At 39.9% G+C, this 27,825-nt stretch overlaps 1 protein-coding gene across 6 annotated transcripts in view; it reads right to left on the bottom strand.

Annotated features, from left to right (window-relative positions):
* Numb (NUMB endocytic adaptor protein) overlaps window positions 1-27,825 on the bottom strand; it is a 123,129-nt gene that overhangs the window by 19,341 nt on the left and 75,963 nt on the right. For all 6 annotated transcript variants that reach the window (XM_032908103.1, XM_032908102.1, XM_032908104.1 and 3 more), the window contains 2 exons: window positions 25,860-26,000; window positions 15,625-15,699 (listed from right to left, as the gene is read on the bottom strand). In XM_032908103.1, the coding sequence (XP_032763994.1) occupies window positions 15,625-15,699; window positions 25,860-25,985 (201 nt within the window). In that variant the 5' untranslated portion in view covers window positions 25,986-26,000. The remainder of the gene's footprint in view (window positions 1-15,624; window positions 15,700-25,859; window positions 26,001-27,825) is intronic.

Here is a 27,825-nt window from a genome sequence, read left to right on the forward strand (position 1 = left end):
AAAAAAAAATATAGTAATGTATTATATATAGGATGGTGGGATTCTGGGGAGGCAGTGTCCAATGGATAGTTCCAAACCCACGGTCACACAGATGGTCACACAGATGGCCTTGTGGGACATAAGACTAGACGGAGCCACTTTACTTGCTACATACCCACCTTGAAATTAAAAAACCAATATCTGCTTTAAATTTCTTTTATTATGAGCAAATCTTTTAAGTTTTAATTTCTTTCTTTTTTTCCTTTTCTTTAGATTTATTTATTATATATGAGTACACTGTATCTGTCTTCAGACACATCAGAAGAGGGCATTGGATCCCATTACAGATGGTTGTGAGCCACCATGTGGTTGCTGGGAATTGAACTCAGGGCCTCTGCAAGAGCAGTCAGTGTTCTTAACCACTGAGCCATCTCTCCAGTCCTTTCTTTTTTCTTCTTTTCTCTTCTCTTTTCTTTAGGACAAAGTTTTACAATGTAGTCTAGGCTGGCCTCAACTCTTTGTTAATCTAAACCTATATGGCTCCTAAGCAGTTTCTGACATTGAAGAAATACTCCAGACAACAAGTCAACTACAGATTACTAAAGCCACTGTGGAGACCTGGGGCTAGTAAGAGAACTACACACTTTGTAATCTTTGCCTGCTTTGGAGACAGGGTCTTGCTACCTTTGAACTCTCTATGAAGCAGCTGGCCTTGAACCTGTGATTCCCCTGCCTTACCTTCTGGAATTACAGGAGGGTGCTACTATGCCTTATATATGATGTGTTGTGACTGAACCTTATGCATGACAGTCAAGCACTTTGTCAACTGAGCTTTATCCTCAGTCCTTCAGAGTAATTAAGCAGAAATAACTTTTAAAAATGAATTGAAAGCCAGTGACCACAGCATGCTGGTGACAACCTTTGCAGACTAGAGGAGCCTTCCACTGCTTTCATTTGCCACACTGATGCTAAGCTGGAAGAAATACTTACAGGAATGAGTTTTGGACACTATCAGCCACATACTCTGCATGGCAACTCTTCAATGGTCACTGTAGCGAAAAGCCACAGTAAAATGTGTGGTCTCCTTCCAATAAAACTTGATTTTCAAAGACAAATATGGTGGGCTATGCTCTGAAGATTTTTCTACAATGTAGTCATTAGCTGAATGTTTTGGAAGATAATTCATTATTCTGCCCCCCACCCCATGTTTATAACCTATCCAATATTTGAGACTGTGACTCACATCTTAGGGTTTTGTCTAAATCTAAACTTCTATGATTCCCAAGATCACTAATAAGATAGAACACATTGCCATAAACAGAACTGATTATTTGAAGACAAGAAAGTTAGGGTAAAGCTTAGCTTAGGACAGCTAAGGGTAAAAGGGTACAAACGGTTTCATTTAAGCCCCAGGAAGCAAATGTGGCACAGCTATGATGTTCCCAGAAGCAGCACCACAGAGTAATGATGTCACATCGGCAATCACAATGCAACATGTCTTGTAATAAATAAGAGATCTGTTTCCCACAGGGATCTTGGGTTCAGCTGTTGTTTTAAATTTTATTTAAAAATTGAGGGCAAAGGCCTTGAAGTCACTAAGTTGGTGTTCGAGTTTCAGGAGAATGACATGGCTGAACAAACACGCAAAGACTCCCCAAATAAAGGGGTAGAAACACGGCTTCCCCCAGACTGAAGGCTGCCTCTGTGTCTAATGGCTGCTTCATTAAAAGTTCCCATTTCTTTTCCAACTACATTAACAGAAATTCCATCTGCAGCCTCAGCCTCGGTGCTCTCTCCAGAAGCCGTCATTATAATTTCTCACATCTAAGCTTCCTTTCTGACTTAGCATCATGTTTCTGTTGGAAACTTTGGTAATATTTCACTAACACTGACTGACTCTGTATTATAGAGTGAACTTGAGAGTATACATGTCATTAATTCACCCACTAAACTTGAATTTTGTAGAGTACAAACTAAAGGCCACATACTATTCTGGGCACTGAAAATTCTACCACAAACAAATTAGGTGAAAATCTGTGTCCTCAGAGAACTTATGTTACAGTGATAAAGAGACACGCAAACAAATAAGGAGAGTGTATGGAACGACCAATGAGGTAACAGAAAATAAAGCTGGGAAAGAAACAGGGAGTATGTGTGAAGACAACAGGGGTGGGATTTTAAGGCGGTTGTAAATAAATGCCTCATTTAGACAATACTTTTGAGTAAAGAAAAAGATGGGGAAGTGAGTCATGCATATCTGTGTTTGGATGGTATGTGTTCCACAGAAGTTACAGAACAACAAGGGCCCTGACATAAGAGTGTGCCTGGTGTCTCTTTTGAAATTATTAATAAACAGGTTAAGAGGAGAGGAACTAGAACAGAGGGAATATCTGTACTATGACCTCTAAGGTCCAGATAAAGGCATTACTGCTGAGGTAGGCATTAATCACGAGGCAGAATTAAATAGAAGTGGCTCCAGAACCTTAGATTCCTATGCCATCCCATTTCTATGTCAGAAATACCAGTACGAAGGTCAGAATACCTGGCATAACACAATACTGGGTGACATCATCTATGGAGAGTTGCACGCAGAGAAGAACCCACAACTAAGTAAGTAGGAAGAGATTTAAGGAAAGCTAGGAGTATATGATTCTCTCTACTGCAAATGAACAATGTTTCAAGGAGAGTCAGACGGTGACAAATGCTGAGAACAATCTGGGATGAGGGTGATACTAATTGCAATAAAAGACTTGAAAGGAGAAGCTTCAGTGAAAAGCCGGAAGGCAAGGCAGTGGTGGGTATTACATGAGGTCCATAAACAAGATGGCAAAACTGAAGACACCAAATCACTTTTCTAAAAATAGGTTTTCTTCCTTTAGGGCAAGAACTACTGAGGAAGGAGGGACTGGAGTAAGAACTGAAGCAGCAAGAAACCACTGGAAGCTGTGCATGCTTGTCAATCCCAGCACCCAGGGAAGAGGGAAGAGGATGCAAGAGGTCAGCCTGCCCTACCTGGAAAAGTCCTGTTTCAAAACCAAACCAAAAGGAAGAAGCAGGAACATAAGGCACAGGTTACAGACGCAAGTGGACGTGACACTAAGACGGAACCAGAACTTCCCTCCCATAGGGCAGTGTTCTGCTTCAGTGGCGGGCCTCAGCCTGGCTGCATCAGTGAAGTAGGAAGCGAGCTGAAAACAGTGAATGGCGTAAGACATCCTGAAAGCTTCCCTGTCATTATCTGTTTTGTTGTGGTAATAGTTTTTTGTTTTTTTGGGGGACATGGTCTTACTGTGTAGCTCTGCTATCCTGAAACTAAGTATGTAGACCAGGCTGGCCTCTAACTTACAGAGATCCACCTGCCTCTGCTTCCCAAACACTGGGAAATTCTGAAAGTTTAAGGGAAAATAAAGAAGTATACAGTTACCTAAAAACAAGAGTTACTGTGCTCTGAAGATCAAGATTCTTATTTATCGTTGTTAGGAAAAGATGGCCCATTCTCTAATATATTTTATATACTAAAGCTGACTCGAGACTGGAGAGCCACTGAGATGCTATGAATACAGTGCGTGTATGTGAGGGCTTCTAAAAATTAATAATTTACCCCTTAATCTAAAAAAAAGTCAGTGACCAGACCTTTAAAAGACCACTTGATCACCACATAAGAAAAAAAAGAAGACAAAGGAGGAATATAAAAGTTTATGGTTATTCCTGCCTTTTGCTTCTTTCCTCTCAAGTCAAGGTTTTGTCTTATACTTTCATGTGTGTGTGTGTGTGTGTGTGTGTGTGTGTGTGTGTGTGTGTGTGTGTGTGTGTGCGTGCATGCACGTGTGCACACAACTTTAGGTGTCATCCTGGAAACACCGACTGCACACTTTAAGAGAAGGTCTCTCACTACTCTGGAACTCACCAGTCAGGCCAGACTGTCTGCTAGTGAGCCCCAGGGTCCTTCTGTCTCCTCTTCAGCACTGGTGTTATCAATACCACACTAGCCGACATTTTTACAGGGGTGCTAGGCGTCAAACTCAGATCCTCATGCTTGTTTCACTGACTTATGTTGTCTTCCCAGTCCCTGAAATGTACTTTCAAAAGGAAAAAATAAAGCAAGTCCTAAAGATTATCTAAGAATCCAAGATGTGCACAGGTAAAGGTGGAGCAGACATTGAGGGAACATACCACGAGAGGGACACTATTATACCACGAGAGGGACACTATTAGTGATATCCTGTTATACCTGCAGAGAGGCACCCAGCATTACTGTCATCTGAGAGACTTCACCCAGCAACTTATGGAAACTAACACTCAAAGCCAAACTCAGAGCTTAGGGAATCCTATGGAAGAGGGAAAGGAAGGACTAAAGGAACCAGAGAGGTCGAGGACACTGTAAGAAAACATATAAAATCAACTAACCTGGGCCCCACAGAGACTGAACCACCAAACACAGAGAGAGCATGCGTGGGATGGACCTAAGCCCTCTGCACATGGACAGTTGAGCAGCTTGGGTCGTCATATGAAGGAGCAGGGGCTGTATCTGACTCTGCTGCCTGCCTGTGGATCCCCTTCCCCTAATTGAGCTGCCTTGCCTAGTACAATAGAAGACACAATAGAGCCCAGTCCTACTGCAACCTGATATGCCAAGGCAGGTTGATATTCATGGGAGGCCTCCCCTTTCCTAAGAAAGGGATGGGAGGATGAGGGGAGGGGAAGTGAGAGTGAGGGACTGGGAGGAGAAGAAGGAAAGCTTCAATCTGGATGTAAATAACTTAATAAAAAATATCTAAAAAGAACCTAGAGAATATAAAATTAATTTAAGGAAGAGTTCAGGAATTTAGAAAACAAGAGGAATAAAAGGATCTAGAGGCTGGGGAGACAGCTTGTGACTAATTAAAGAGTGACTTGTACAAATACCATACTCTTATTAATTGTTGCAGGTCAGAAATGAATGGCATAAATCCAAGACAGGTTCACAAACTTATATTCCTACAGAGTTCAAGGCAGGCTAACAACCAGCAGCGAGTCACGCTGAGTGAAGGAACCATGGAGCTGGGCTAAAGGGCAGCCCAAGGGCACAGCTGCTACCTCAGGCTATCGTTCACACACGCATGCTGTATTCTCTGAGATAAGCTGGCTTTTATGCTGAGTACTTGGTGTCTAAACTATCTCCAAGTGCTGAAACCCACATCTGTGCATCTGTTCGCACCCTTGTGCAGTCCAGTGCTCTCTGTGCTCCGTACTTCTCCATTCACTGTAATAGTCTGGTTTCTGCATATGGGAAATATACTAAGTAAGCAGCCTCATGAACTTGTCTTCATATGTTGGTAAAGTATAGTCTCGTGAACCATCAGCCAATTCACCCAGCTATTGTAAGTAGCAAACTAGAAATCTGGTCAGGACATATCGTAAGCTATAAAGCTCAATATAACCACTGGTATATGGCTTAAGACGAGACCTAAGGAATAACCTAGGCATTTTCATCTAATAGAGCTGGTTCTCTCATAAAATGGGATAGAGACTACTTAAACTTAGCTCATGAGATTTCTTAAACATATTAATATTATAAACTCCTTTTAAGTGGTTATGTAGCTCCTTGGTAATAAAGTATTTAACATGGCAGCTATACTAACAGATGCACATATAAAAATCTCTCAAAAGCTAGATGTACTTGGGATCGCAGAGAGCGATTTGCTAGTTTGGAAGAAGTTAAGTTCAGGTGTAGTTTCCTCTCCTTTTCTTTTTAGATGTTCATGGTAAATTCTGTAACCGATCAGAAGTGCATGATTTTATTACTGCAGTTTCTGGAAGCACTGTTGTCACCATGGATCAAGAAGTGAAATTGGGGAAGAAGGTGGCTTCTTGGCTATGACTAATGAATTTGAAATCAAGACTACTTTTACATAAGTGTGTGGTGGGAAAATTATCATTGTTCTCTTTATCGTGGGACATTAAACCATACAGCCTCAAAGACTAAACTAATAATTTACGAAGAGATGTACTAAGAAAAACTCCTTACCACCTGCCATTTGCATTGTGTTTTTTGAGACAGGCTGGCTAGCCTCAGAGTTAATATGTAGATGGGCCTTGAACTCCTGATTCTTCTTCCCCCACCTTCACGTGGGAGAGTTCAAAGTGTATACACAGTATTATCCCTCCTACCACTGTGTGTGTTCTTGGGGACTGAAGCCTTACGCATGCTGGGCAAGTGCTCGACCACTGCGCACCCACTGCGCAGCCACTGTGCACCCACTGCTCACTTGCACTTCCAGCCTGCGTCAGGTCTTGCTAAAATGCCAATTTCCCCGATTCCATCTTAGTCTCCCGGACAGATGGGACTGCCTGTGTGCCAGCATGCCTGGCCCTCCAATGCTGATGCATCAGAGTCTTCGTTTTTAGTGCTGCTGAGACGGCTTAGCAGACTAAGGCGCTTGCTGCAAAGCCTGACGACCCGAGTTCCATTCCCGGGGGCCATGTAGTGGAAGAACAACTGTCTTCAGACAGTGCCCCATGCATGGTGTAAGCACATGTGTGCACACTACACACACACACACACACACACACACACACACACACACACACACACACACACACACTACATGTAATAAAAGAGTTAAAAAAATTAACTTTTGGCTTTTGCTAAATAATAAATAGCCTACTAGCAAACTTGACACATTAAGTCTTTTCATCCTATTTCTTAGAGATTAATGTAGGGAAGAATGACAACACCTGGTGTGGTCTGAATATGCTTGGGCCCATTAGGAGGTGTGGTCTTGCTGGAATGGGTGTGGCCTTGTTGGAGGAAGAGTGCCATTGTGGGGGTGGGCTTTGAGACCCTCCTCCTAGCTGTCTGGAAGACAGTAGCTGCTCCTAGCTTCCTTTGGATGAAGATGTAGAACTCTCAGCTCCTTCTCCAGCACCATGTCTGCCTGGACACTACCATGCTTCCTGCCATGATGATAATGGACTGAACCTGTAAGCCAGCCCCAATTAAATGTTGCCCTTTATAAGTGTTGATTTGGTCATAGTGTATCTTCACAGCAATGGAAACCTTAACCAAGACACCCTGAAATCCCAAAAGGCTTAAGATTAAACAGTGTTTCAGATAAAGCACACTCATACTCCTGATGCTGTTGTAAGCTCTGCTTTGTTCTTTCTCTCCCTGGACTGACTGAATACAAGTGGACTGACAAAATTGTTCTGCTGTAAAAAGGGCCCGCCCCATAACATAAACATGGGTTCTCTAGTATATAGCTTTGGCTGTCCTGGAACTTGTCAGATAGACCAGGACGGCCTCAAAAAGCACTAATAAACTTAGAAGGTTTATTTTTATTTAATGCATATTGAGTGTTTTGCCTACATGTATGTCTGTGTATCATGAGTGTCTAGTATCTACAGAAGCCATAAGAGGGTGTCAGATCCTGTGCAACTGGAGTTACAGACAGTCAAGCTATGATTTGGGTGCGGGGAACTGAACCCAGGTCCTTGAAAGTACAAGTGCTCTTAACTGCTGAGCTATCTCTCTAGTCCATCAAAATAATTTATATAGTCATGTATGTTCATGGTCCTCAAGTTAAGATTGCTTAGTGTTTTAAGAAAATATTGTGGGGTTGGGGATTTAGCTCAGCGGTAGAGCTTGCCCCTAGCAAAACGCAAGGCCCTGGTTCGGTCCCCAGTTCCGGAAAAAAAAAAAAAAAAAAAGAAAAGAAAAGAAAATATTGTGGGAGTAAGTCACTAGTAGGACTGAGTGACTGATTTGTTTTATTTTTTGAAGCTGTGCCTTGCTGTTGTAGTACTAGCTAGTTCAGAACTCACTACATGGCCCAGGCTGGACTTAAACTTACGGTAATTCTCCTGTCCCAGTGTCTTAAGTGCTAGAATTACTTGTGTGCACTATACCTGGTCACTATTAAAAAGATCTCCAAATAAGCTGAGTGTACAATGTCTTTAATTCCAGAACTCAAGAGGCAGGCAGCAGCAGGCGGACCTGTGAGTTCAAGACCGGTCTGAACTACATAACAAATTACAGGGCAGCCAGGACTACATAATAGAGACCCATTACCAATAAGCAAACAAATAAATAAAAGTCTCTTAAGTTAAAATGAAGTGTTAGGGCGGGCCATGGTGATATGCAGAAGGCAAGAACGACCAGTGGAACACTAGGCTCTTGGGTATTTAAGGATTGCCTGATTAACTAATTACTTTTCAAATGAAAGTAGAATGGCAAGGGATGCAGCTCAGCAGGTCGAGTGCTTGCATAACAAGCATGAGTCTTTGCAGCACTGGCTAGAGGTGCACTCCCTTCGGTAACCACAGCACTTCTAGAGGCAGGAGAGTTAGAGATTCGGGTGGTCTTTAGCTAGAAAGCAAGTTCTAGGCCATCTTAGAATGTAAGACACTCTGTCTCCAAACCCCTTCCACCTCTCCCTACCCCTGCTCCAGGAGAACTGAAGCCTGGCAGCACAGGCCTATATTCCCAGCTATTTAGGAGGCTGAGGTAGGAGGAGCATCACTAAATCCATGCCTCAAAATAGAAAGTAAAAAAAGGCTGTGGATACAGTTCACAGGAGCACTGGCCTGGCATGGGCAACCCCAGCACTGCAAAAGAAAAACTGAAAAACAAAAAAGTGATTGTACAGCACAGTGTCTAAAGGTATGGACTCTGAAGACAGATTGCCAAGGTTCAAATCCAAGCTCCTACCACTTACTGGATCTGGAATTAAGAAGGCCATTTGAACTCTGAACCCTCAGCTTCCTCACTATAGAAACGTTATTTCAAGATTAAAATGATTCATATGTTTTTCATATGTCCTATAAACTAGCATTGTGGCAGTTAGAGTCTGAGATCAGGTTGGCCTGTGACATTGGTTGTGAGCTACCCAGGTTGTGTGCTAGGAACTAAACTCAGGTCCACTATAAGAGCAGCAAGCACTTTTAACACTGGGCAATTTCTCTAGCCTCTTATTTTGTTCTAGTGCTGGAGATAGAATGGCAGGTCTTATGCACGCTAATGCTGGGCAAACACTGAGGGACGTCCCAGCTCTGGTACTTGGGAGGATCTGAGCAGTGAATAAGCATCCCCAGAAAAGGGTAAGGGTACCTAGAGAAAGAGCATCCATGCAGCAAGTTTTGGTAGACTATTAATTACAACAGATTTTCCTAGATCAGCAATACAGGTTAAAGGTTACAGCAGAATCTTCAAAGGTAAGTTTATGTACTTTCACACTTTATTCCCTTGAAATTTAACTTAGATTAAAAAAATAGTATTGAATGTAAATTTTGAGGTGCCTTAAATTTTTACCTAAATCTAATATTTTTTCTATTTCTGTCTGTTTTGGGCCCTAATTAAAATCTACCTGTTAAAAATATAGATAATACACTAACAAAACAGCTTTGAAAGATCACAGTGTTTACCTAATAGCAGATGATAAAGAGATCATTAAAAAAAAAAAACTTACGTGATTCTTTTATTGGGTTTTCCTAGAAATGAGATTTAGTATCAAAAGAAAAACAGGTACTACCACAGATAGCAACTAATTCATTAATTTTTATATAGGGTCAGATCTATTTCTGTTTTGTAAAGAAATCAAGGTTTTATTCCTTTAGCAAGTCATCGCTGTAATGGGGTGTAACTCCTTATATGAATAAGCACAATTATGTCATTAAACTTACTTTTCCAAAGAAGCCTTTGAAGAACTTCCTTTCCTGGAGGAACAGGGGACAAGTCGAGTGCTATTATTGTATGGGCTAAATGTCCCAGGTTTTCACATCAATTAAGCACATACAGAAGTAAAAGAGAAGGAAAAATGGGAGAAGGGGTGGGGATGAGAGTTTTAAAGAGTTATCCATACCAGGAGTGACAGGGAAAAGGGAAAGTGCGTGAAAATGCAGGGAACACACTGCACGACCTAAGAGTCCAAGGGAAGAGAGGAGCTCAGAGACTATATTCATGCAGTACGACTACTCAATTTAATAATCTCTATTTTTCCAAAAGAGATTATCCAAATTTGGCAGCAGAGAAAAAGATTAGGACATACTAGTTGAGCATGATGTTGCATTTAAAATTCATAATAATAATAAATAAAAGGTTAGTTCTACATACATTTTGCTACTTAAAATCAATGGTAGTCATTGTGGTGGCATGTGCCCGTCATCCTATCTCCTTAAGAGGCTGAGACAGGCCCTTCTGAGCCCAGGAGGTCAGGGTCAGCCTTGGTAGCATAGTAAAAGCTTGCTTCTTAAATTAAAATAAAGCAGGAGCCTGAGAAGCCACTGCAGGTCAGCCTGGCCTTCACAGTGAGATTCCAGATCAGAAGCAAACAACCCGCCTGCTGGTAGAGCAGCTTCCTTTCTATGTGTAAGGCTGGTTTGATGCACTGCAGACAACACACACAACAAAAACAACCATAAAGTTACATCATAAGCACACATCAACAGTTCTCGCCACGCCCTTTCTAAGTCAGGTAGGAAGCGTCATCACAGGTGTTCCCATCTGTTAGCATCAGTTTGATATATATATATAAATGCTCATCAATTTTACAACACACAAAGATAATGAGCAGGATCTACTCCAGGTGAGAATAAGTCATTTATGAAGGATCTAAAGCTAATGTTTATACTGGAGTGCAGAAAAAACAAAACAAAAACAAAAACAGAGAACCAAACTACATTCATGGGTCACAAATGGAACAAGAAACAGGGTTGTGTTTACCTTTTAACTGTTCTTTTAAAGCAAATACTCTTGCATTGATATAACCACATAATTATCAATTATCAGAAGAAGGGAGCCATAACAATCTATGGTCCCACCACCATTTGTTTTGTTGAAACAGAGTCTTACTATGTAGCCTGGAACTCACTATGTAGACCAGGTTGGCCTGAACCTCAGAGATCTGCCCCTGCATTCTGAGTGTTTGAATTAAAAGGGTTCACCACCACACCTAGCCCTACCATCGATTCTTAAGTACCACTCTCACAAGCTGATTATGAAGTAAAATTTGAAGAACTTATACAAAGTAGATTGGTTCAAATTCTCCCAACCCAGTTTTATGCTCCCTTCTTGGGGCTAAATTATACTCTTAATCCTTTACTTTTTATAATCAACTTTGGTTGCTCCAAAAATGTCTAGAAAAAGACAACTATGGTGAAAAATGAGTTATGAACTCAGTGCTTTTAAACACTAGAATGTTCCCCCACATTTGAAAATCATAGACAGCATCAAATATTTCCAAAAGATCTCTAAACTAACTCTGGAAAAATAGTCATGTGATCCAGGTAGCTTTGCAGCAAGACTAAAATTACTTCTGCTGCCAAGTTTGGCGGCCCTAGTTTTGTTAGACCATGAGTAACAATTAGCTTTCAAGGATGCAACCAAGGTTATAGGTTCACCATTCTCACAGGGTAGGGAGGTAACAGGTAATATTTAATTCAGCTCCTAGAAAAGCTCTTGTTAAAGATAGGATTTTTCTTTTTCTTACAAAAGACCCCTGATGTTAATGAAAAAAGGTGACATGCAAAATGCATGAAAGACAGATATTGGATTAGAGAATGTTAATGTTGTTTTAAAAACAAGTTATGATTCTTTTACCTGCTAAAATAAGAACATATATTAAAACAAATATATCAAATAGTGAATAAAACCCCCAACATACTAGAATACTAGAACTACTTATACAATGAAAGGAATCTAAACTCAAGGGGGAGAGAGAAAAAGAGAAAAGAGAAAAGGGGGCAGGAAGAAGGGAGGGGAGGGAAAAAGGAGAGGGAGAGAGAGAGAGAGGAGAGAGAGAGAGAGAGAGAGAGAGAGAGAGAGAGATTGATTCAGAAGACAATGGAGTAAAATAACCTTTTACAATGAAAGGCACTTTGGATCACAGTGCAGCAAGACAAAGCGTGATGTAATAATTCTAGAACTCACGCCACTTAACCATATTCATCGCCTGTACCGCACAGGCCACATGACTCAGCAACACTGTTTCTAAGACTTATTCTATGCACTCTAAGTTCTGTAGGAGCTAATTAGTGAATTATGTCACAAAATAAATTAGTTAAAAATAACTGTTACTTTATGTGCATAAGGGTAAGAGGTAGTCCAAGGAACCCATCTTAAAAACTATCCCAATGCTAATTTCTTTACTCGAGAATGTCAACTTTGCCAACGACCTGTAAGAGAAGCTAAGGTAACTCTAGATTACAAGGGACCATGGGGGGGTTGGGGATTTAGCTCAGTGGTAGACCGCTTGCCTAGCAAGCCGCAAGACCCTGGGTTCGGTCCCCAGCTCCGAAAAAAAAAAAAAAAAAAAAAAACAAAAAACAAAAAACAAAAAACAAGGGACCATGTGGGGAAAGGTCTCCATACAATTTCCTACAATGTTTAAAGCTGTAGAAATAGAATTGTTCAGAGGTCATTCACAACAGTCTGTTTTGTTGCTTACTGGAATCCTAGCTGGATTCTTCATATTTTAAAGCTTTAGCATTCAAACATATTGCAAAGGTATTTTGCTTCTTAATTCTCTGTAGCTTTATACACTCCTAAAATTTGTTTCCATTTATCCAAAATACTTTCAGGAAACTTTATGATCTTTATACTAATAACAAACAAATATTAGTAACACAGTATTTGGTACAATATTAGATCAGGCACAGCAGGTTATAAATCCTAGATAGTTGTGTTAATGTTGTCAAAGGAAAGAGGTACCTACTATTTCTACAGTGAAAATTTGAAAGGAAGAAAAAAAAATCAGAGATGTGTGGCCTCATGAAACAATATTCTGAACACTTTCTACTTACTACAAGGTTCTCAGTACAGTATTAAATAGCTTATCTACAAAACAGTGGTATTTTTGTTTGTCTGTTCATTTTTGGTTTTTGAGACAGGGGTTCTCTGCATATCCCTAGCTGTCCTAGAGCTCTGTCCCAGGTTTCCTGGATATGCCAGGGGATGATGCAGGGGGTCCTCAGTTGTGCCATATTGTTTTTTGGGGCAGGGTCTCTCTGAACCTGGAGTGCACTACTTCACCTAGACTGGCTGGCCAGTGAGCTGTAGAGCCCTTTGCTATATTTCCCCTGCTCAGGGATTATATACAGCCTTACTGCTTTTTGTTTTTAACATAGGTGCTGGGAAATCTAAACTGAGGTTCTGGTGATTATATGGCAAGCATTTCACCAACTAACCCATGGCCCTGACCCCGCATAACTATAATTTTTTTTAAATGTAAATTTAGGTTATATATATGGTGAATATAAAAACCACATTAAATGTTATCTAAACAGTCCTAGGCCTCAAACAATATTCTTGCTTTAAAAACAAAAGGTGAAATAAAACAAAAAAAATTAGTTTTAAACTAGGAGGTGAGCAGAATGGAGTGGCTTGCACCTGTATTTCCAGTATGTGGTGGGCACTAGCAACTGAACCTGGTCCTCTGAGAGAGCAGACCATACTCTCAACCACCGAGCCATCTTTCTGGCCCCGATTTGTAAATCTCAGGTTCATTTGTATTTTACACAATAAACACATTTTTTCCTGTATAATAAAGACCTGCTTCTAATTTTTTTAAAAATTTAAGATCCAGATGAAGTGACATATGCCTGTGACCCTAACCTAAGCAGCTGGGGAAGATGATGTGCTGGAGTTGAGACTGTCTCGAAAACCCAAATGAAACAGACGGATACCAAAATCCACAACACTAGACAGCAGGGCCTGAAGCACGGCTCGGCAGAGAGCAGGGCTCACGTGAGGCCCTGGGTTTGATACTCAGCACAGAAAAAGAAGACTGTTTCTAAATTAAAAGATTTTCTAAAGTATGATTCCATAGTGGCCTCATAACCCTAGGTAATGTAAAATTTAAGGCTTTAATAAGAACAGTTTATCTAAGGATAATCTAATGTTTCCCAGGATTTTAAATTAATATTTATTGTTATTTCTAATTATGTATGTTCTGGATGTGGGTTTGTGCACATGTTTGTGTGACCTCAAAGGCCAGAAAAAGAGTATTAGGTCTCCTGGAGTTGGAATTACAGGCAGCTGAAAGCCACTGAAGAGGATGCTGGGAACTAAATGTGGGTCCTCTGCAAGATCAGCCAGGCCTTTAACTGCCCAACCATCTCTCCTCCCCATTTCTTGGTTTGTTTGCTGTTTCTCATCCTTAGTTCACAGTGCTGTAAAATATCCTTTAGGCTGGGGATGGGGGTCATGCCTAGTTCCATCACTAGAGAGGTAAGGCAGGACAAGAAACTCACGGCTAGCTTGGCCTACATATGAGCTATACGAAGAAACTATTAAAAAAGAAAAAAGAAAACATTCTCTAAGAAGGTTAAATAATTATTTTTTAAAGTATCCTTAGTTAAACTCATCAAGTTTATCATTATTCTAGAGGAATGGAGAATTATTTTATAAGAAAAAAATTCTAAATTTTTTATTTCTCTTTCAAACTAGTTTTGATAAAAATAAAAAACTAAATTATCTGAGCCTTAGTTAGGGAACAGTCATATAAGAGAGCAAATCTGCAAAACTAGTTCATAGACCACAGAACATAGACATAAATCCTCTTAACACTGATGAATGCAAGGACGCATCCTGGACTTGTATCATTTAAGAATTTAAATGTTCAAAGTCTGAGGTGAAAGGGTTCTACGCATATAGACATGTGCCATCTGTGCAGAGCTGCTATGTTCTGTGTTCTACAATTAGTTATTTCCCTACTTTTCCTTCTACAGAAGATTCAGGCATTCCAAAACCAAATCTATCTTTTTGGTATAATTTTAAATTTCATGTGAGGGAATGTAAGAGGTAACATAAACTATATCAATAAAGCAGGAAAGTTTTGGTTATTAAGCAAAATGAGAAATAGAAAGCACTCATTAGTAGCCAAACTTAAACTAACGAACCCAACGTGACATGAATTTAATGCTGTTTGGGGACAGGCACATGCGGAAATAATGCTTCAAGATTCTGCAGCACAGTGGGGATGGCTACATGTGGCAGAGAAGGAAGGCTATGAAGAGTTATGGGACAGACAGTTCATAGACATAATGGAAACAGAAACACTTCAATCTGATCTTTTATCAAATGTGAGTATTTTTTTTCTCCCTTACTAAATGCACACCTATGAACGTAGTGTGTATTCCATGGTGTAACAGGCAAAGAAAGCATTATTCACCCTGAAAAGGAGTTGTCCACTTCAAGTTTATAAAAAAAGGAAGAGAAAGTAGGTTGTTTGTATCACAGGGATTTAAAGATTAGAGGTAGGCATGAGGATAATGAGAAGACCTCTCATCAGGTCTCACATGGGCATTTTCTACTTCTGTCCCGGGAAAGCTGTTTCTTAAGAGATTTAAAATTAATAGTGCATAGTTCAGGTATCACAAGTTAACTGCAACATGTCTAGCTGGCTTTAGAATATTTTCTATCAGATTTCACACTGCTTGTTTCTTATGGACCACAGTAAGTGAAGGGTAATGTGACCAGAAGACTGGTCTTTATAATCTGATCTTCTGAAGAAAGAAAATGAGATGTTCTTTTCATTCAGTAGCCCACACCTTTTCCCTTGGGAAAACCCACTGTTCTTACTGGATACTGTGAGTAAAATTCAGTAAGCACAATCTTGTAACAGATACTGACAGAACACAGATCAGTGTCAGCAAACACCAAATACATACAGCTTTCAATCTTTTGACGGCATCTTCACAGATGTGCATTCCTCTTGACTCATCAACCTCTACGTGGCCAAGGTACTGTGGAGAGAAGGAAAGGAGTTAGCCACTGATGTTTCCTGAGAAGCTATTATCTACTAGATAGCCGATGACAGAAAGGTCAACTTTTGCATTCAAGAAACTCCTGCCTGATGTAGAAGTGAAGGTAATCTTAATTTTATTCACTCAGTATTTTCTTTTTCTTTTCTTTTCTTTTCTTTTTTTTATTCTTTTTTTCGGAGCTGGGGACCGAACCCAGGGCCTTCCACTTGCTAGGCAAGCACTCTACCACTGAGCTAAATCCCCAACCCCCACTCAGTATTTTCATAGGAATAATATTTAGACTATTTCACAGTTACTAGGGGAGTAAAGGACAACGCATATGATAGTCAGTAAATGTTACACAAATCTCTGGGATTGGTAACATAATAACTGAGTGAGCTATAGCTTCTCTATCTGCACACACAAAACAACCCTCAGACAGAGTATGCGATAAAAAGCACCACAGGACCAGCAAGACGGCTCAGCTGGTAAGGTGCTTGCTGCCAAATGTGACAACTCAGTCCAGTCCAGCCCCCAGAATCCATGGAGGAAGGAGAGACCCAATGCCCACAGACAGCCTTCTGACCCCTACACAAGCACCACAGGCTATTCTCCCCTCAAAGAGAAGAACCAGGTAGGAGACATCCAAGAACAAAATATTAAGGAACACAAAAGCTTAGGAAGCTGATCCCACTGGCTTGTTTTTGAAGTCCTGGACTAAACTTGGACCGTATAGCTAAGGACCTGCCCTCTAACTGATATATCAAACACTTTCAGAGCTGAACCAACAGACAGAGCATTTCCCAGGTTTTCCAAAGACCAAAAGGTGCTATATATATAACAGGCTTTAAAAATGGAATAAATACAATTAGGATATCTAAGTAAAAAAACCTCCAAAATCCTCCAAAACATCTGAGTATAGATATGGTAACTCAAGTAGTAATGTCCACACATGGCCTCAGACAAAAATCCAGGTATACTGAAAATCCTGCATATAATTACCTTTAGAATATATGTATAAGGCATATATGAAACATAAATATTTACACTTAGACTTGAACCCTACCATAGGATATTTTACTATGGTTATATGCAAATAGTAAAGTTTTAAAAGTTCTGAAAACCACTTCTAGTCCTATGCATTTTTAGATACAGGATACAAAACAAATGTAGATATTTACTTATAAATAGGAGACATGTCAAATTTACTATGTACCCAAGTATATAATCCTGCTTTTATCATTCAAGTGCTGGGATTACAGGCATGTGATACGCTACTATATCCACTTTACACAGTGCTGGAACTGAACCTGGGGCTTTATGCAGCCAGCAAGAGATCTACCAACCACACTATATCCTCAGGCGCCCTCCCTGAAAAGACTGAAATGGGTACCAGTCTTAGAATACAATACTCAGATGGCATATGGCAAAATCATCCATTTAATTCATCTCTGTGGAAAAATAATCTATGGTTACCAACACAGATGTTAAAGCAGTTATAAAAAGCATTCAAAGAAGCAATGATCAGTTGTCATGAAATGAATACAAAGTAGAAGATCTCAACAACAAAAAATAGAATAAAAACACACACACACACACACACACACACACACACACACACACACACACACACACACTGTTTAACAATAATTAGACCACATTAGACACATTAGACAATAGGAGAGTGGAGACAATAACCTCTGATCCTGAAAGTTGATTAATTGTAATAAACTTCATACCTAGCATCACACGTAGTTATGAGGAACCAGAGGCCCCAAGCCTGATACGAAGACGTATATTTTCATACGAAGTTGAAGAGTGTACTGCTAAGACACACAGTAATCATATGTCTGGTTTTATAAGAAACTGTTACCTTCTTTCCTAAAGGGTCTGTAGTTCGATCCTCACGTGCAGTAAGTGAGTGTTTGGAGAGCACCACATTTTAACCAGCGACTTGGTGGTGCCTTTTTTAGGAGGTGATTCTAGCAAACACATACTGGATTAGTGTGCAGTTGTCATGTGCTACACCAGGCTCTTCTGCTCGAGTCATCGCATCTGCAGTGACTGACAATATTGGGCATGCTTATCCTTAGCCACACTGCGTTTGAGTAATCTAGGTTTAATTCCTGTCTGTAAAATACTGAGTCAGGCTCGCTTTGCCCTCAGGATCCCGTGCCTCTTCCTCTTAAGTGCTAGAATTATAGGCACGAACCACCATACTTAGCTTTTCTACCAGGTTTAGAGAATTCTTTTGTATATTTGAGGTTCAAGTTTCTTGTAGACATAATTGGCAAATACATAAAACTTTTACATTTGTGGCTCCCCTCCCCATCTGGTTTTTGGTTTAATTTTTGTGGTTTAAGAGGAGTCTTTTTCTGTGGCCTAGACTGGACCTCCTATGTAGTGCAAGTGGCCTCAAACACATGTTCTTCAAACCTCAGTCTCTTGAGTGCTGACATTATATATATGGGCCATTCCTAGCCCATTATCACATTTTTAAAATGTTTTATGTATATTCATGTTTTGTCTCCATATTACGTATGTGAACCATTTGTATGTCAGAAGAGGGCACTGAATCTCCTACAACTGGAGTTAGAGACGGCTCTGACCCACCATATATATGGGTGCTGTGAACTGAATCTAGGTCTTCTGCAAGAGCAACAAGTATACTTAGCCACTGAGCCCTGTCTCTAGCCCTCATCCATTTAAACGATTTAAACAACTTTTAAAATGATTTTTTAAAAGATCTATTTATTTATTTTATGTACATGGCTGCTCTGTCTTCATGCACATCAGAAAAGGGAATCCGATTCCATTACACATGGTTGTGAGCCACTATATTCTTGCTGGGAATTGAACTCAGGACCTTTGGAAGAGTAGCCAGTATTCTAAACCCCTGAGCCATCTTTCCAGTCCTTATTATTATTTTTAAAATTTGGGGTTGGGGATTTAGCTCAGCAGTAGAGCGCTTGCCTAGCGAGCGCAAGGCCCTGAGTTCGGTCCCCACCAACAAAAAAAAAAAAAAAAAAAAAAAAAAAGAAAAGAAAAAATTTTAAGTGTATAAATGTTTGCCTGCATGATGTATGTGCATGCTTAGTGACCACAGAGATCAGAAGAGGAAACTAGAACCCCTGGAACTGGGGTTATGCATGGTTCTGAGCTGCCTTTTGGGTGTTGAGATCTGAATCTGGGTCGTCTGCAAGAGCAAGTGCTATTAACCACTGAGTGATCTCTCCAGATACAATTTAACACTTTTTAAGAGTATTAATTCAGAGGCCAGCAAGATAACTCAGTGGGTAAAGGCTCATACAGCCAAGCCTAAATATCTGAATTTTATCCTTAGGACTCACGTGGTGACCCCAGGCATGTGCAGTGCCAGATGTACTGTGTACATAGGCATGCATGTGTACACACAGAGGAAATAGGATAAACAATTCAGTAGCATGATTACATTTAAAATGCTATTGTTTACATTTATTTTTATCCTTAACTTTTTAAAATCATTTCAAACAGAAACTCAACTATTAGGCAACGACTCATTTCTCTCTACCTCTCAATTCATGGTGATTTTTAATCTTCTTATCTTTAAGAATTAGTTTAATGCCGATATTTCCTATAAGTGAAACCACACAGTGCTGTCCTTTGTGTTCGGCTCATTTCACTTAGCTTAATATTTTAATATCCATCATGGAGTACTACATATCAGATTTCTTCCAATGCCAAATAATAGGTCACTGCATACATCACATTTCGCCTGGCTTATTTCTACCGCTTTGCTGTTTGAGTAAAGCTGCAGTGAGGACTGGTGTGTCAGGTGCGGATCATCTCTTGCTTTCACTCCTCTGGGTATCTGCCCAGGGGTAACCTGCTAGGGTAAATTTTTCTTTTTCTTTTTTCCATTTTTTTAAAAGATTTATTCACTATATATAAGTGCACTGTAGCTGTCTTCAGACTCACCAGAAGAGGGCATCAGATCCCATGACAGATGGTTGTGAGCCACCATGTGGTTGCTGGGAATTGAACTCAGGACCTCTGGAAGAGCAGTCAGTGCTCTTAACTGCTGAGCCATCTCTCCAGCCCCCAGTAAATTTTTCTTTAACATGAAGGAAATGACAACTGTTTTCTGTGGTCACACTGCCATGAATTCCAGACAGTGAGGTATGACTTTTGTTAATTAATGTATAAAACTGTCCATATTTTCTACTTATTTCAACATATCTAAATACTACAGATATAATTCCTATAGGGTTTGAAAACACTGGTCCATGAGACCATCTCTACTTAGTCCTTTAGAGAAGTATCACTTTTTAAAAACAGCTTTCTCATTTTACTCATGGCTAAGGTCTATTCAACTTTTATTTTTTTGCTTTAGTCAATTTTAACTATCTAGAATATTCATAGTTCATTAAATTTTCAAAATCATTAGCATAAGGTATAAAATGCTTACATAACTTAATTTCCTTGAGCCTATGGTAGCATCTCTCTACATTCTTCTCTCTACAATGTATATATTACATATATCCACATACTATTGCAAGTGTATATATATATCTATATGTGTACATACACACTTGTATTTTCTTTTTCTTAAGGTTAATTTTTATTACTGCCTCCAAGTTATTTAACGTCTCTGATTCAATTTTATATAACAAAATGAGAGAATAAGTAGGCCTCTTTATGAGTTTCTAGAAATGAATACAAGATTTTCTAATCATTCTACCATGTAACTCCATCAATTCAATTAGCCACATGTGACCATTCACGCCAACAATAACAAAGAAAGAAGACTTGGTTTAGAAAGCAAAGAATAAAAATATTTTATGCTGATTCTTAGTGGTGTTATCTATTTACAATGTGGAAATGGAAATCAGCCCTGAGTGTCAGTAGACTGAGAAAAACAGGACAATAGAAATAAACATCATTTCAAAGGCCTCTTTTCTTCTCTGAGACACTACCTCACTGAAACACTGCAGCTGACCTATGCTTTAATGGCTAAAATATTTGACGTTGGATCTTCTTTTGTTTATGCCTTAGCCAAACTCTCTGAGTAAGGACCTTTTATTCATAAAAATGTGCATTAGGAAACTACTATGTGGAATTGCATTCTTCATGAATTAAATCATTTTTCCCTTTCTTGAAAAAAATGAAGACTTAGCTCCCCTGGCTCCACTTTGGTCACGTTCTCCATGGTGTGAACCTGATGTGAGCCTGATGTGAGCCTGATGTGAGCCTGATGTGAGAGGCTGCACAGTGAGTAGTTCCCAGAGCCGCTAATAGCAACACAGTAACTACACCTTTGTAACAAACTATGAAGATTCCATTATGCAGATATAGACTACACTATTCATACAGCAAATACGGTATGCAAATGCACAGAAAATACTGTCAAGGTCTTATGTGTCTTTTACCCAGGAAAATTAAAATACTCTCATCTTTAAAATTTTAAGATTCCATCTGAGTCATGACATAATCAGATTTATTAAATATAATTGTGGAAATTCAGTACTGGAAAGAACTTTTCCTTTAACTGAGTGTCAATAAAGTTAAAGGAGCAAGTCATATCAATTAGTAAACTCACAGAATCAAGAAGAGAGCCCAGGTCTTTTTCTTTCTAGGTCTTTTTCAATTACCTCCCTTTCTGTTAAAAGTACATGTGTGACTGTCCTATTTAAATAATGGCTCATAGTTCACTGCTCTTACACGCATTTACTTAATCAAAACAAAGTAGTGATCAGACAGAGCAGTCATCCATTTTGGTAAACTCCTACCCCCACCCCTGAGATAGGGTTTCTCTGTGTAGCTGGCCTCGAACTCAGAGATCCACCTGCTTCTGCCTCCTGAGTGCTGAGACTAAAGGTGTATGCCTGGCCTCTTTTGCAACTCGATGAATTAATAATAATAAACCCAGACAATGATCACCAATGGCTGATGTTACCCTAACAGGATAACAAACTAGTTTGTATGTTCAGGTAATAATCCACCCTACCAGTGAAGTTGTGTGTGTGTGTGTGTGTGTGTGTGTGTGTGTGTGTGTGTGTGTGTGTGTGTGTGTGCCATCACTGCCCAGCCCCCTTTTTCTTTTTCAAAGTACACTTTTTTGTGCTTCTCTATGTGTAGGTGTAGGGGAGGAGGGTACATGCGTACATATATGTACCATGGTTCAATTATACAGGTCAGACAGAGGACAACTTGCAGGAATCAGTTCTCTCCTTCCATGTAGAGAAGTTTTAATCTAGCAACATGCCTGTTTGGGCAAGTGATTATATCCAAAGAAAGACTTTCTAGGTCTTTATGATCCGGCCTGAATGCAGACAAGCCCTTAATAAATACCTTTAATAGCTAACAATGAAGGTAAGGTCAGTTTGTAGAAGGAAACAGCATGTTTAAAAGTGGCATTTAATTGAGGGGCAGATAAAGTGACGAATTAGGGAAAGATTTGACAGAATGAGTCAGAGATAGGATATGACCAACTCTCATGACAACAGCAAAAGAAAGAGAAGTAGTAGGAGCAGCACAGAGTGAATCAGGAAGAGAGGGCAGTTCAGTGAGTGCAGTTCAGCGGAGTTCAGGTAATACTGTGTTCAGTTTCATTGAGTTCATGCAGTCAGTGCAGTTCAGTTCAAAACAGAGGCAGTTTTTCCAAGCAGAGTAATTCAGTGAGAAGCCAAGAGAAGACAGTTTGAGTCAGTCAGCTTGGAGAGGAGTTTTGAGCCAGAACAGCTGAGTTGAACCAGTCGGCTGGAGTTTGGAAAGAACTACAAAGGGTGAAGCTTATTCAGCAGTAAGCCTCAAACAACTGCATCTGATGAGTAAAGGGACTTCTACACTTCACTACGTAGGTCCTGGAGATCAGGCTCAGGTTGTCTGGCTTGGTGGTGAGTGACGTAACCCAATGAGCCACCTGCTCAGTCACCTTTGTTGCAACACACACACACACACATACTCTCTCTCTCTCTCTCTCTCTCTCTCTCTCTCTCTCTCTCTCTCTCTCTCTCTCTCTCTCCCTCTCTCTCTCTCTCTCTCTCTCTCTCTCTCTCTCTCTCTGGTTTTTTCAGACATGGTTTCTGTGTGCAGCCTTGGCTGTCTTGGAACTCACTCTGTTGACCAGGCTGGCCTCCAACTCACAGAGATCCTCCTGCCTCTACCTCTCAAGAGCTGGATAATGATCACCAATGGCTGATGTTACCCCTAAAAGATAAACTATTTTGTGTGTAATAGTTCACCCTACCAGTAAAGTTGTGTGTGTGTGTGTGTGTGTGTGTGTGTGTGTGTTTCAGGGGGAAATAAAAGCTAAAAGATAAACCCTCTGAAACCAACAATTCAAAAAAACTTAATAATCAAGATGGTTTTTGGCATTTTTACTTCAATAACAGATTCAGGAACTATATTAGAAAAATAACACCCCATGCTCTCAGATGAAACACTTAGAAAGTATACCCTGGGAACAGAAGGAAATTCGAAGTAGAGAGCCCTATCCAAGAGATACCCCCACATTTGTTTATTTGTTTGGTTTTATGCGACAGGCTGTTGCCAAGGATGACCTTCAAGTCCTAACCCTCCTGCCTCTCACGTATGCTGGCATTGCACCACAAGCTTGTGCCAACTATATCTGGCCAGGCTTACTTTATTAAATTATAATCTGTCAAAAATATTATAAAGAAAAAAATAAAGAGGCCCAAATGTCTCAAAACTGTGATACGAAGTTTTTGAACAAGATATATAGAATTTAGCTATGCCTTTCAACGAACTCCTTGGTCATGATAAGCATTTGTCAAATTGAGATTCCAAGAATGTACAGTTAATTGATTTCTAGAATATAAAGTAGTATTCATCTATAGTATATGACTATAAAATATGAACACTTGGGAAGCAGAGGCAGGAAGGATCTCTGTAAGAGCAGGAAGTGCTTATAACCTTTGAAACATCTCTCTGCCCCCAAATTCTGGTTTACTTTTGTTTGTTTTATTACATTTTTGTTTATTTTATGTGTCTTTGAGAGCAGAAGTCCCATGATGCTGCTCAACAATCTTAATGGTTTCTCATCTCTACATAAAAATCAAAATCCTTAAAATGGAATTGGGCTTGCTGGTAATCACAGAACTCAAGAGGGTGAGAATCATGAGTTCAAGGCTCTCCTGAGCTATGTGGCACGACTCTACATCCCCCAACTTCCACCCCCAAAACTTTCTACACAAATGATTTTTCAGTGTTTAAGGACAGTAATGAGGGCATTTGTAGTAATAATAACTGGAAAACATTAATTGTAGCTAGTAGACAAGGGCCTAAGAATGAATTCATGACAATCTAATATTGGACACTTGTAATACAGAAAAGGCTTACTCAGAGTTATTTTTTATTTTTTTTTTTTGGTTCTTTTTTTTCGGAGCTGGGGATCGAACCCAGGGCCTTGCGCTTCCTAGGCAAGCGCTGTACCACTGAGCTAAATCCCCAACCCAGAGTTATTTTTTATTGATCTAATTTCATTTTAATATGCATACACACAGTGACTTTTGCACACATGTAACTGCTAAGTCAATCAAGACTGTACATGCTAGACACAAATTTTAGCAAAATTTATTTTTTCATATACATAATTGAGTATAAATATGGTACTATGTAAACAGTAATTTAAAATTTATAGAGTATTGTATCAAGAAATGCAGCTAGTAGGTGTGACATTATTTGAAAGTACTCACTTACAGAATCTACCTTCTACTTCCCTGCTCTCATGGCTACCTGCTCCTCTGGCTCTGTACACAATGGCTTTCTCAGTGCCTCTTACTATGCCAGGTATCTCTTACTGAAGAGCCACTCCACTTGTTGCTCCCTTGTCTACATTCTGTTTCCTTCAATACCTGAAATGCTTATTTTCTGAATTTCTTTGGGTGTTTTCTGAAATGACATTTTGCCCTCTAATGAGGACTTCCACGACCAACATATTAACTGATCAACCCCATTTATTTCTTTCATACACAATTCCTTTCTGGTATATCAGATATTCTGTTTGCTTACACTCTAGCATACATTACCATGAAAATACTATGCAGAGATTTTGTCTGTACTGCTCACTTCCTAGAACACTACTTGGCAGACAGCAGACATTCAGCAATTATCTGTCAAACATATCAATGAATCAATAGCTCTAAAGAGAAGAAATTGTAGGATATTCCTTAGATTTGCATTCAATTTAATGTCTAATAACGAAAACTTTTATAACAAACTCAATATATGGAAGATGGAATTACTATTTATAGAAGAGAATGCAAACATGAGTGACCTATTAATATGTGAAGAAAAAAAATGAAATAAAAATATCTGACATAAATTTGAAAATATGTGTTTCATTTTTTATGATGGAACATCAAGATAATCATCTAGCATTGATGGAACAAGAAATTGTAAGTACAGAAAACAAGAGCAGACAGGAAGAATGCAGGGCTAAACCATGACAAAGTTAAGCAAACAGCCGTCAGCACTGACTGGAGTAGGGAGAAAGGTCCTTCTTTTGACTTCTCTTTTGTTGGGTAGTGCTGGAAATAAACCCCACCTCACTGAAAAGTCATTTAATTCTCGGTAATGAGGATCTCTAGATGCCTCAGGACTGGTGTTCTCACTTGGTCACTTGGTCTTACTTGGCCAGACCCGATAGTGCAGGCTTCTAGGAAACCTCACCTACTTGGGAGCTTAGGAAGGACGATCACAGGTTCAAAGCCTACCAGGGCTACAGAGTAAGTTCAAGGACAGCCTAGACAAGTTAGTGAGATCCTCTCTCAAATAAGTAAAAGGAAGGCAGGGATGTAGCCCAGTGGTAGAGGGCTTGCCAAGCATACTCAAGGCCCAAAGGTCAGTTCTTAGTACCCCCCCCCAAAAAACCCCCACACAACCTGTTCTTATTTATACCCATTCCAGATTACATAGCACAAATTGTTATTTAAATAGTTTAAATATAAAAAGAAAAAATTCATCAACTACAATGTATTTTTTTCTCATTTAATTTCATCACTGAAGCAGAATTCGAGGAGATTAATTTTGGAATGCTTCTTCATTAGCCTGAGTGATGGGATTGCATATCCTATGGGCTATTGGTGTTTTGTTTGGTTTGGTTTTTTGTTTTTGTTTTTTTTCCCCCACAGAGAACCATAAAGACATTTGTGTTTTACCTTAACTGGGAAGCTGCACTTTCCAGTGCGGACTCCTTCTTCATCTGTCTGCCACTGATGTGGACGGCTGGCCTCTGGGACATAAACATCTTTCTTTCTCCTGAAACTCTGCCGTAGTTTGTTCATGTTAACTTTTACAACCTGGAGACACAGTAAAGAAATACCAAACAATTACATTCTTACACAAACTTCAGATGATCATTTTAGTACAAAACCCACCCCAAACCCTGAAGGCCCACGTGAGGGTTATGGCTTAGTAAGTGAGCACACTTCCTATCAGAGTGACGGTGAGTCTAAAACAGCTCTCATTCCACTTTTTAAAGACAACTACTGTTCCCTCCAATGACAACTGCCCCCAACAAGGGTGACCTTGAACTTCTCATCTGCTTGCTTCCTCTCAAACTGGGATAACAGCAATGTACTACTGTGCCTCTGTTTATGTGCTGCTAAGGACTGAACCTAAGATTCTGTGCCTGGCAGGCACACATTTTACCAACTGAGTTACACGCCCAACTCTCCATTCTTTCTTTCTGTGACCTTATTTACCAATTTTACCTCTTTAATATCTAATGCACTCCGTGCGTGCCCTTGTCCCACGATTCATTCAATCTGAGACTCTATTGCACTCCCTTCATTTATAGCTGTCAGTGTTGCTGGTGGACAAGAGGAAGATATCCCTGATATGAGTGTGCCTGGGGGTTAGATAAGAGCCAGGACAGCTCACGATGCTCAAGTGAGTGTCACTTCTTCTTTTTGTCTGTAGGGCAAGTGGTTAAAACTACAGTCCTGTACGGACCAGACAAGCATTCTGTGTCTTGAGCCTTTCCTAGTCACTTTTCTCTCTTCCTATTTTATTCTGCTCATTCTGCTCATGGAACCCGATGGGGATAGAACCCAAAGGCAAAAGGCACATCCCCTAAGCCGTGCTTTTTCTTTGTGGTAGCTTTGCTTAATTACTGTGTGAAACTAAAACATTCTTTGTTTACATCACCTACCTATTCCAGTGAAATATAAGTTCTGCAAGGACAAGATTCTATCCTGTTCCCTGCTCATGCCCTGGCTTCCTGGAGCTGATCAGTAGAGGGGTTGCTCACATCTACTTACTGAATGAATGCTGTTCAGCGAACACTCATGATTAATAAACAATGCATCCCTGAGGTTCTGGTCAAAATCTAGCTCATGTAGCTGGGGTACCCTGGCATAAATGAAGGAATCTTGTGAGCTTTACAATGAGAGAGACCTGAGTTTGAGTTGTGTTGCCATAGATGCTGACGTGAGTTCTAAACCTTAGTTTATGCTTCTGTCAGATGTGGTAATAACTGTTACTTCCAGGGTCACTGTGAGGCTCACAATAATGTTATGTAAAATGGCTAAATGTTTTAAGAGGGGACTTCTGCTGCTGGGACTGGCCTTGAACTCTTGATCCTCTGTCCTAAGCATCTCAGGTAGACAGGACTGTATGTGGCCAGTGTCTGAATCAATATTCCGAGACCTTTTTGTTTAACTTATTTATTGTAGAAGGCCATCACTTAGACTCTGCTTCCAATAAAGGTGCATCCCACCCTAATCTGCCCCGATCACTGTCAGTCTTCTAAAACATCAATCTGACTGTGTGGCCATCCTACTTTAAAGCCCTCCAATTGGCTCACATCACCTTCAAAGTCTAAACGCTCAGCACGGCCAACACAGTCTTTATCTTATGCCTTTTCTTGCCAGCCCCCATTCACATGTCAAGTGCCAGCTACATGAAGCCACTTATAGTCCTCTAAAGCCACCTTTTTCAGTGCCTCTGTCTGCACAGAAAGAAAATATTTCAGTTTGCCTCCTGTAAGTCTACTCATGTTCAGTGTAAGCTCAAGAGACGCTAACGTTTAACAAAACAGTTGTTTTTTTTTCCTGAGGAGCTTTTGTGTGGCCTTTGTCCTTCTATCTTCGTGATTCCATTTAAGCGTTCTGCTGACTTTTA

The sequence above is a fragment of the Rattus rattus genome, chromosome 7, assembly GCF_011064425.1.
Source record: "Rattus rattus isolate New Zealand chromosome 7, Rrattus_CSIRO_v1, whole genome shotgun sequence".
In the NCBI taxonomy this organism is placed as follows: Eukaryota; Metazoa; Chordata; class Mammalia; order Rodentia; family Muridae; genus Rattus; species Rattus rattus.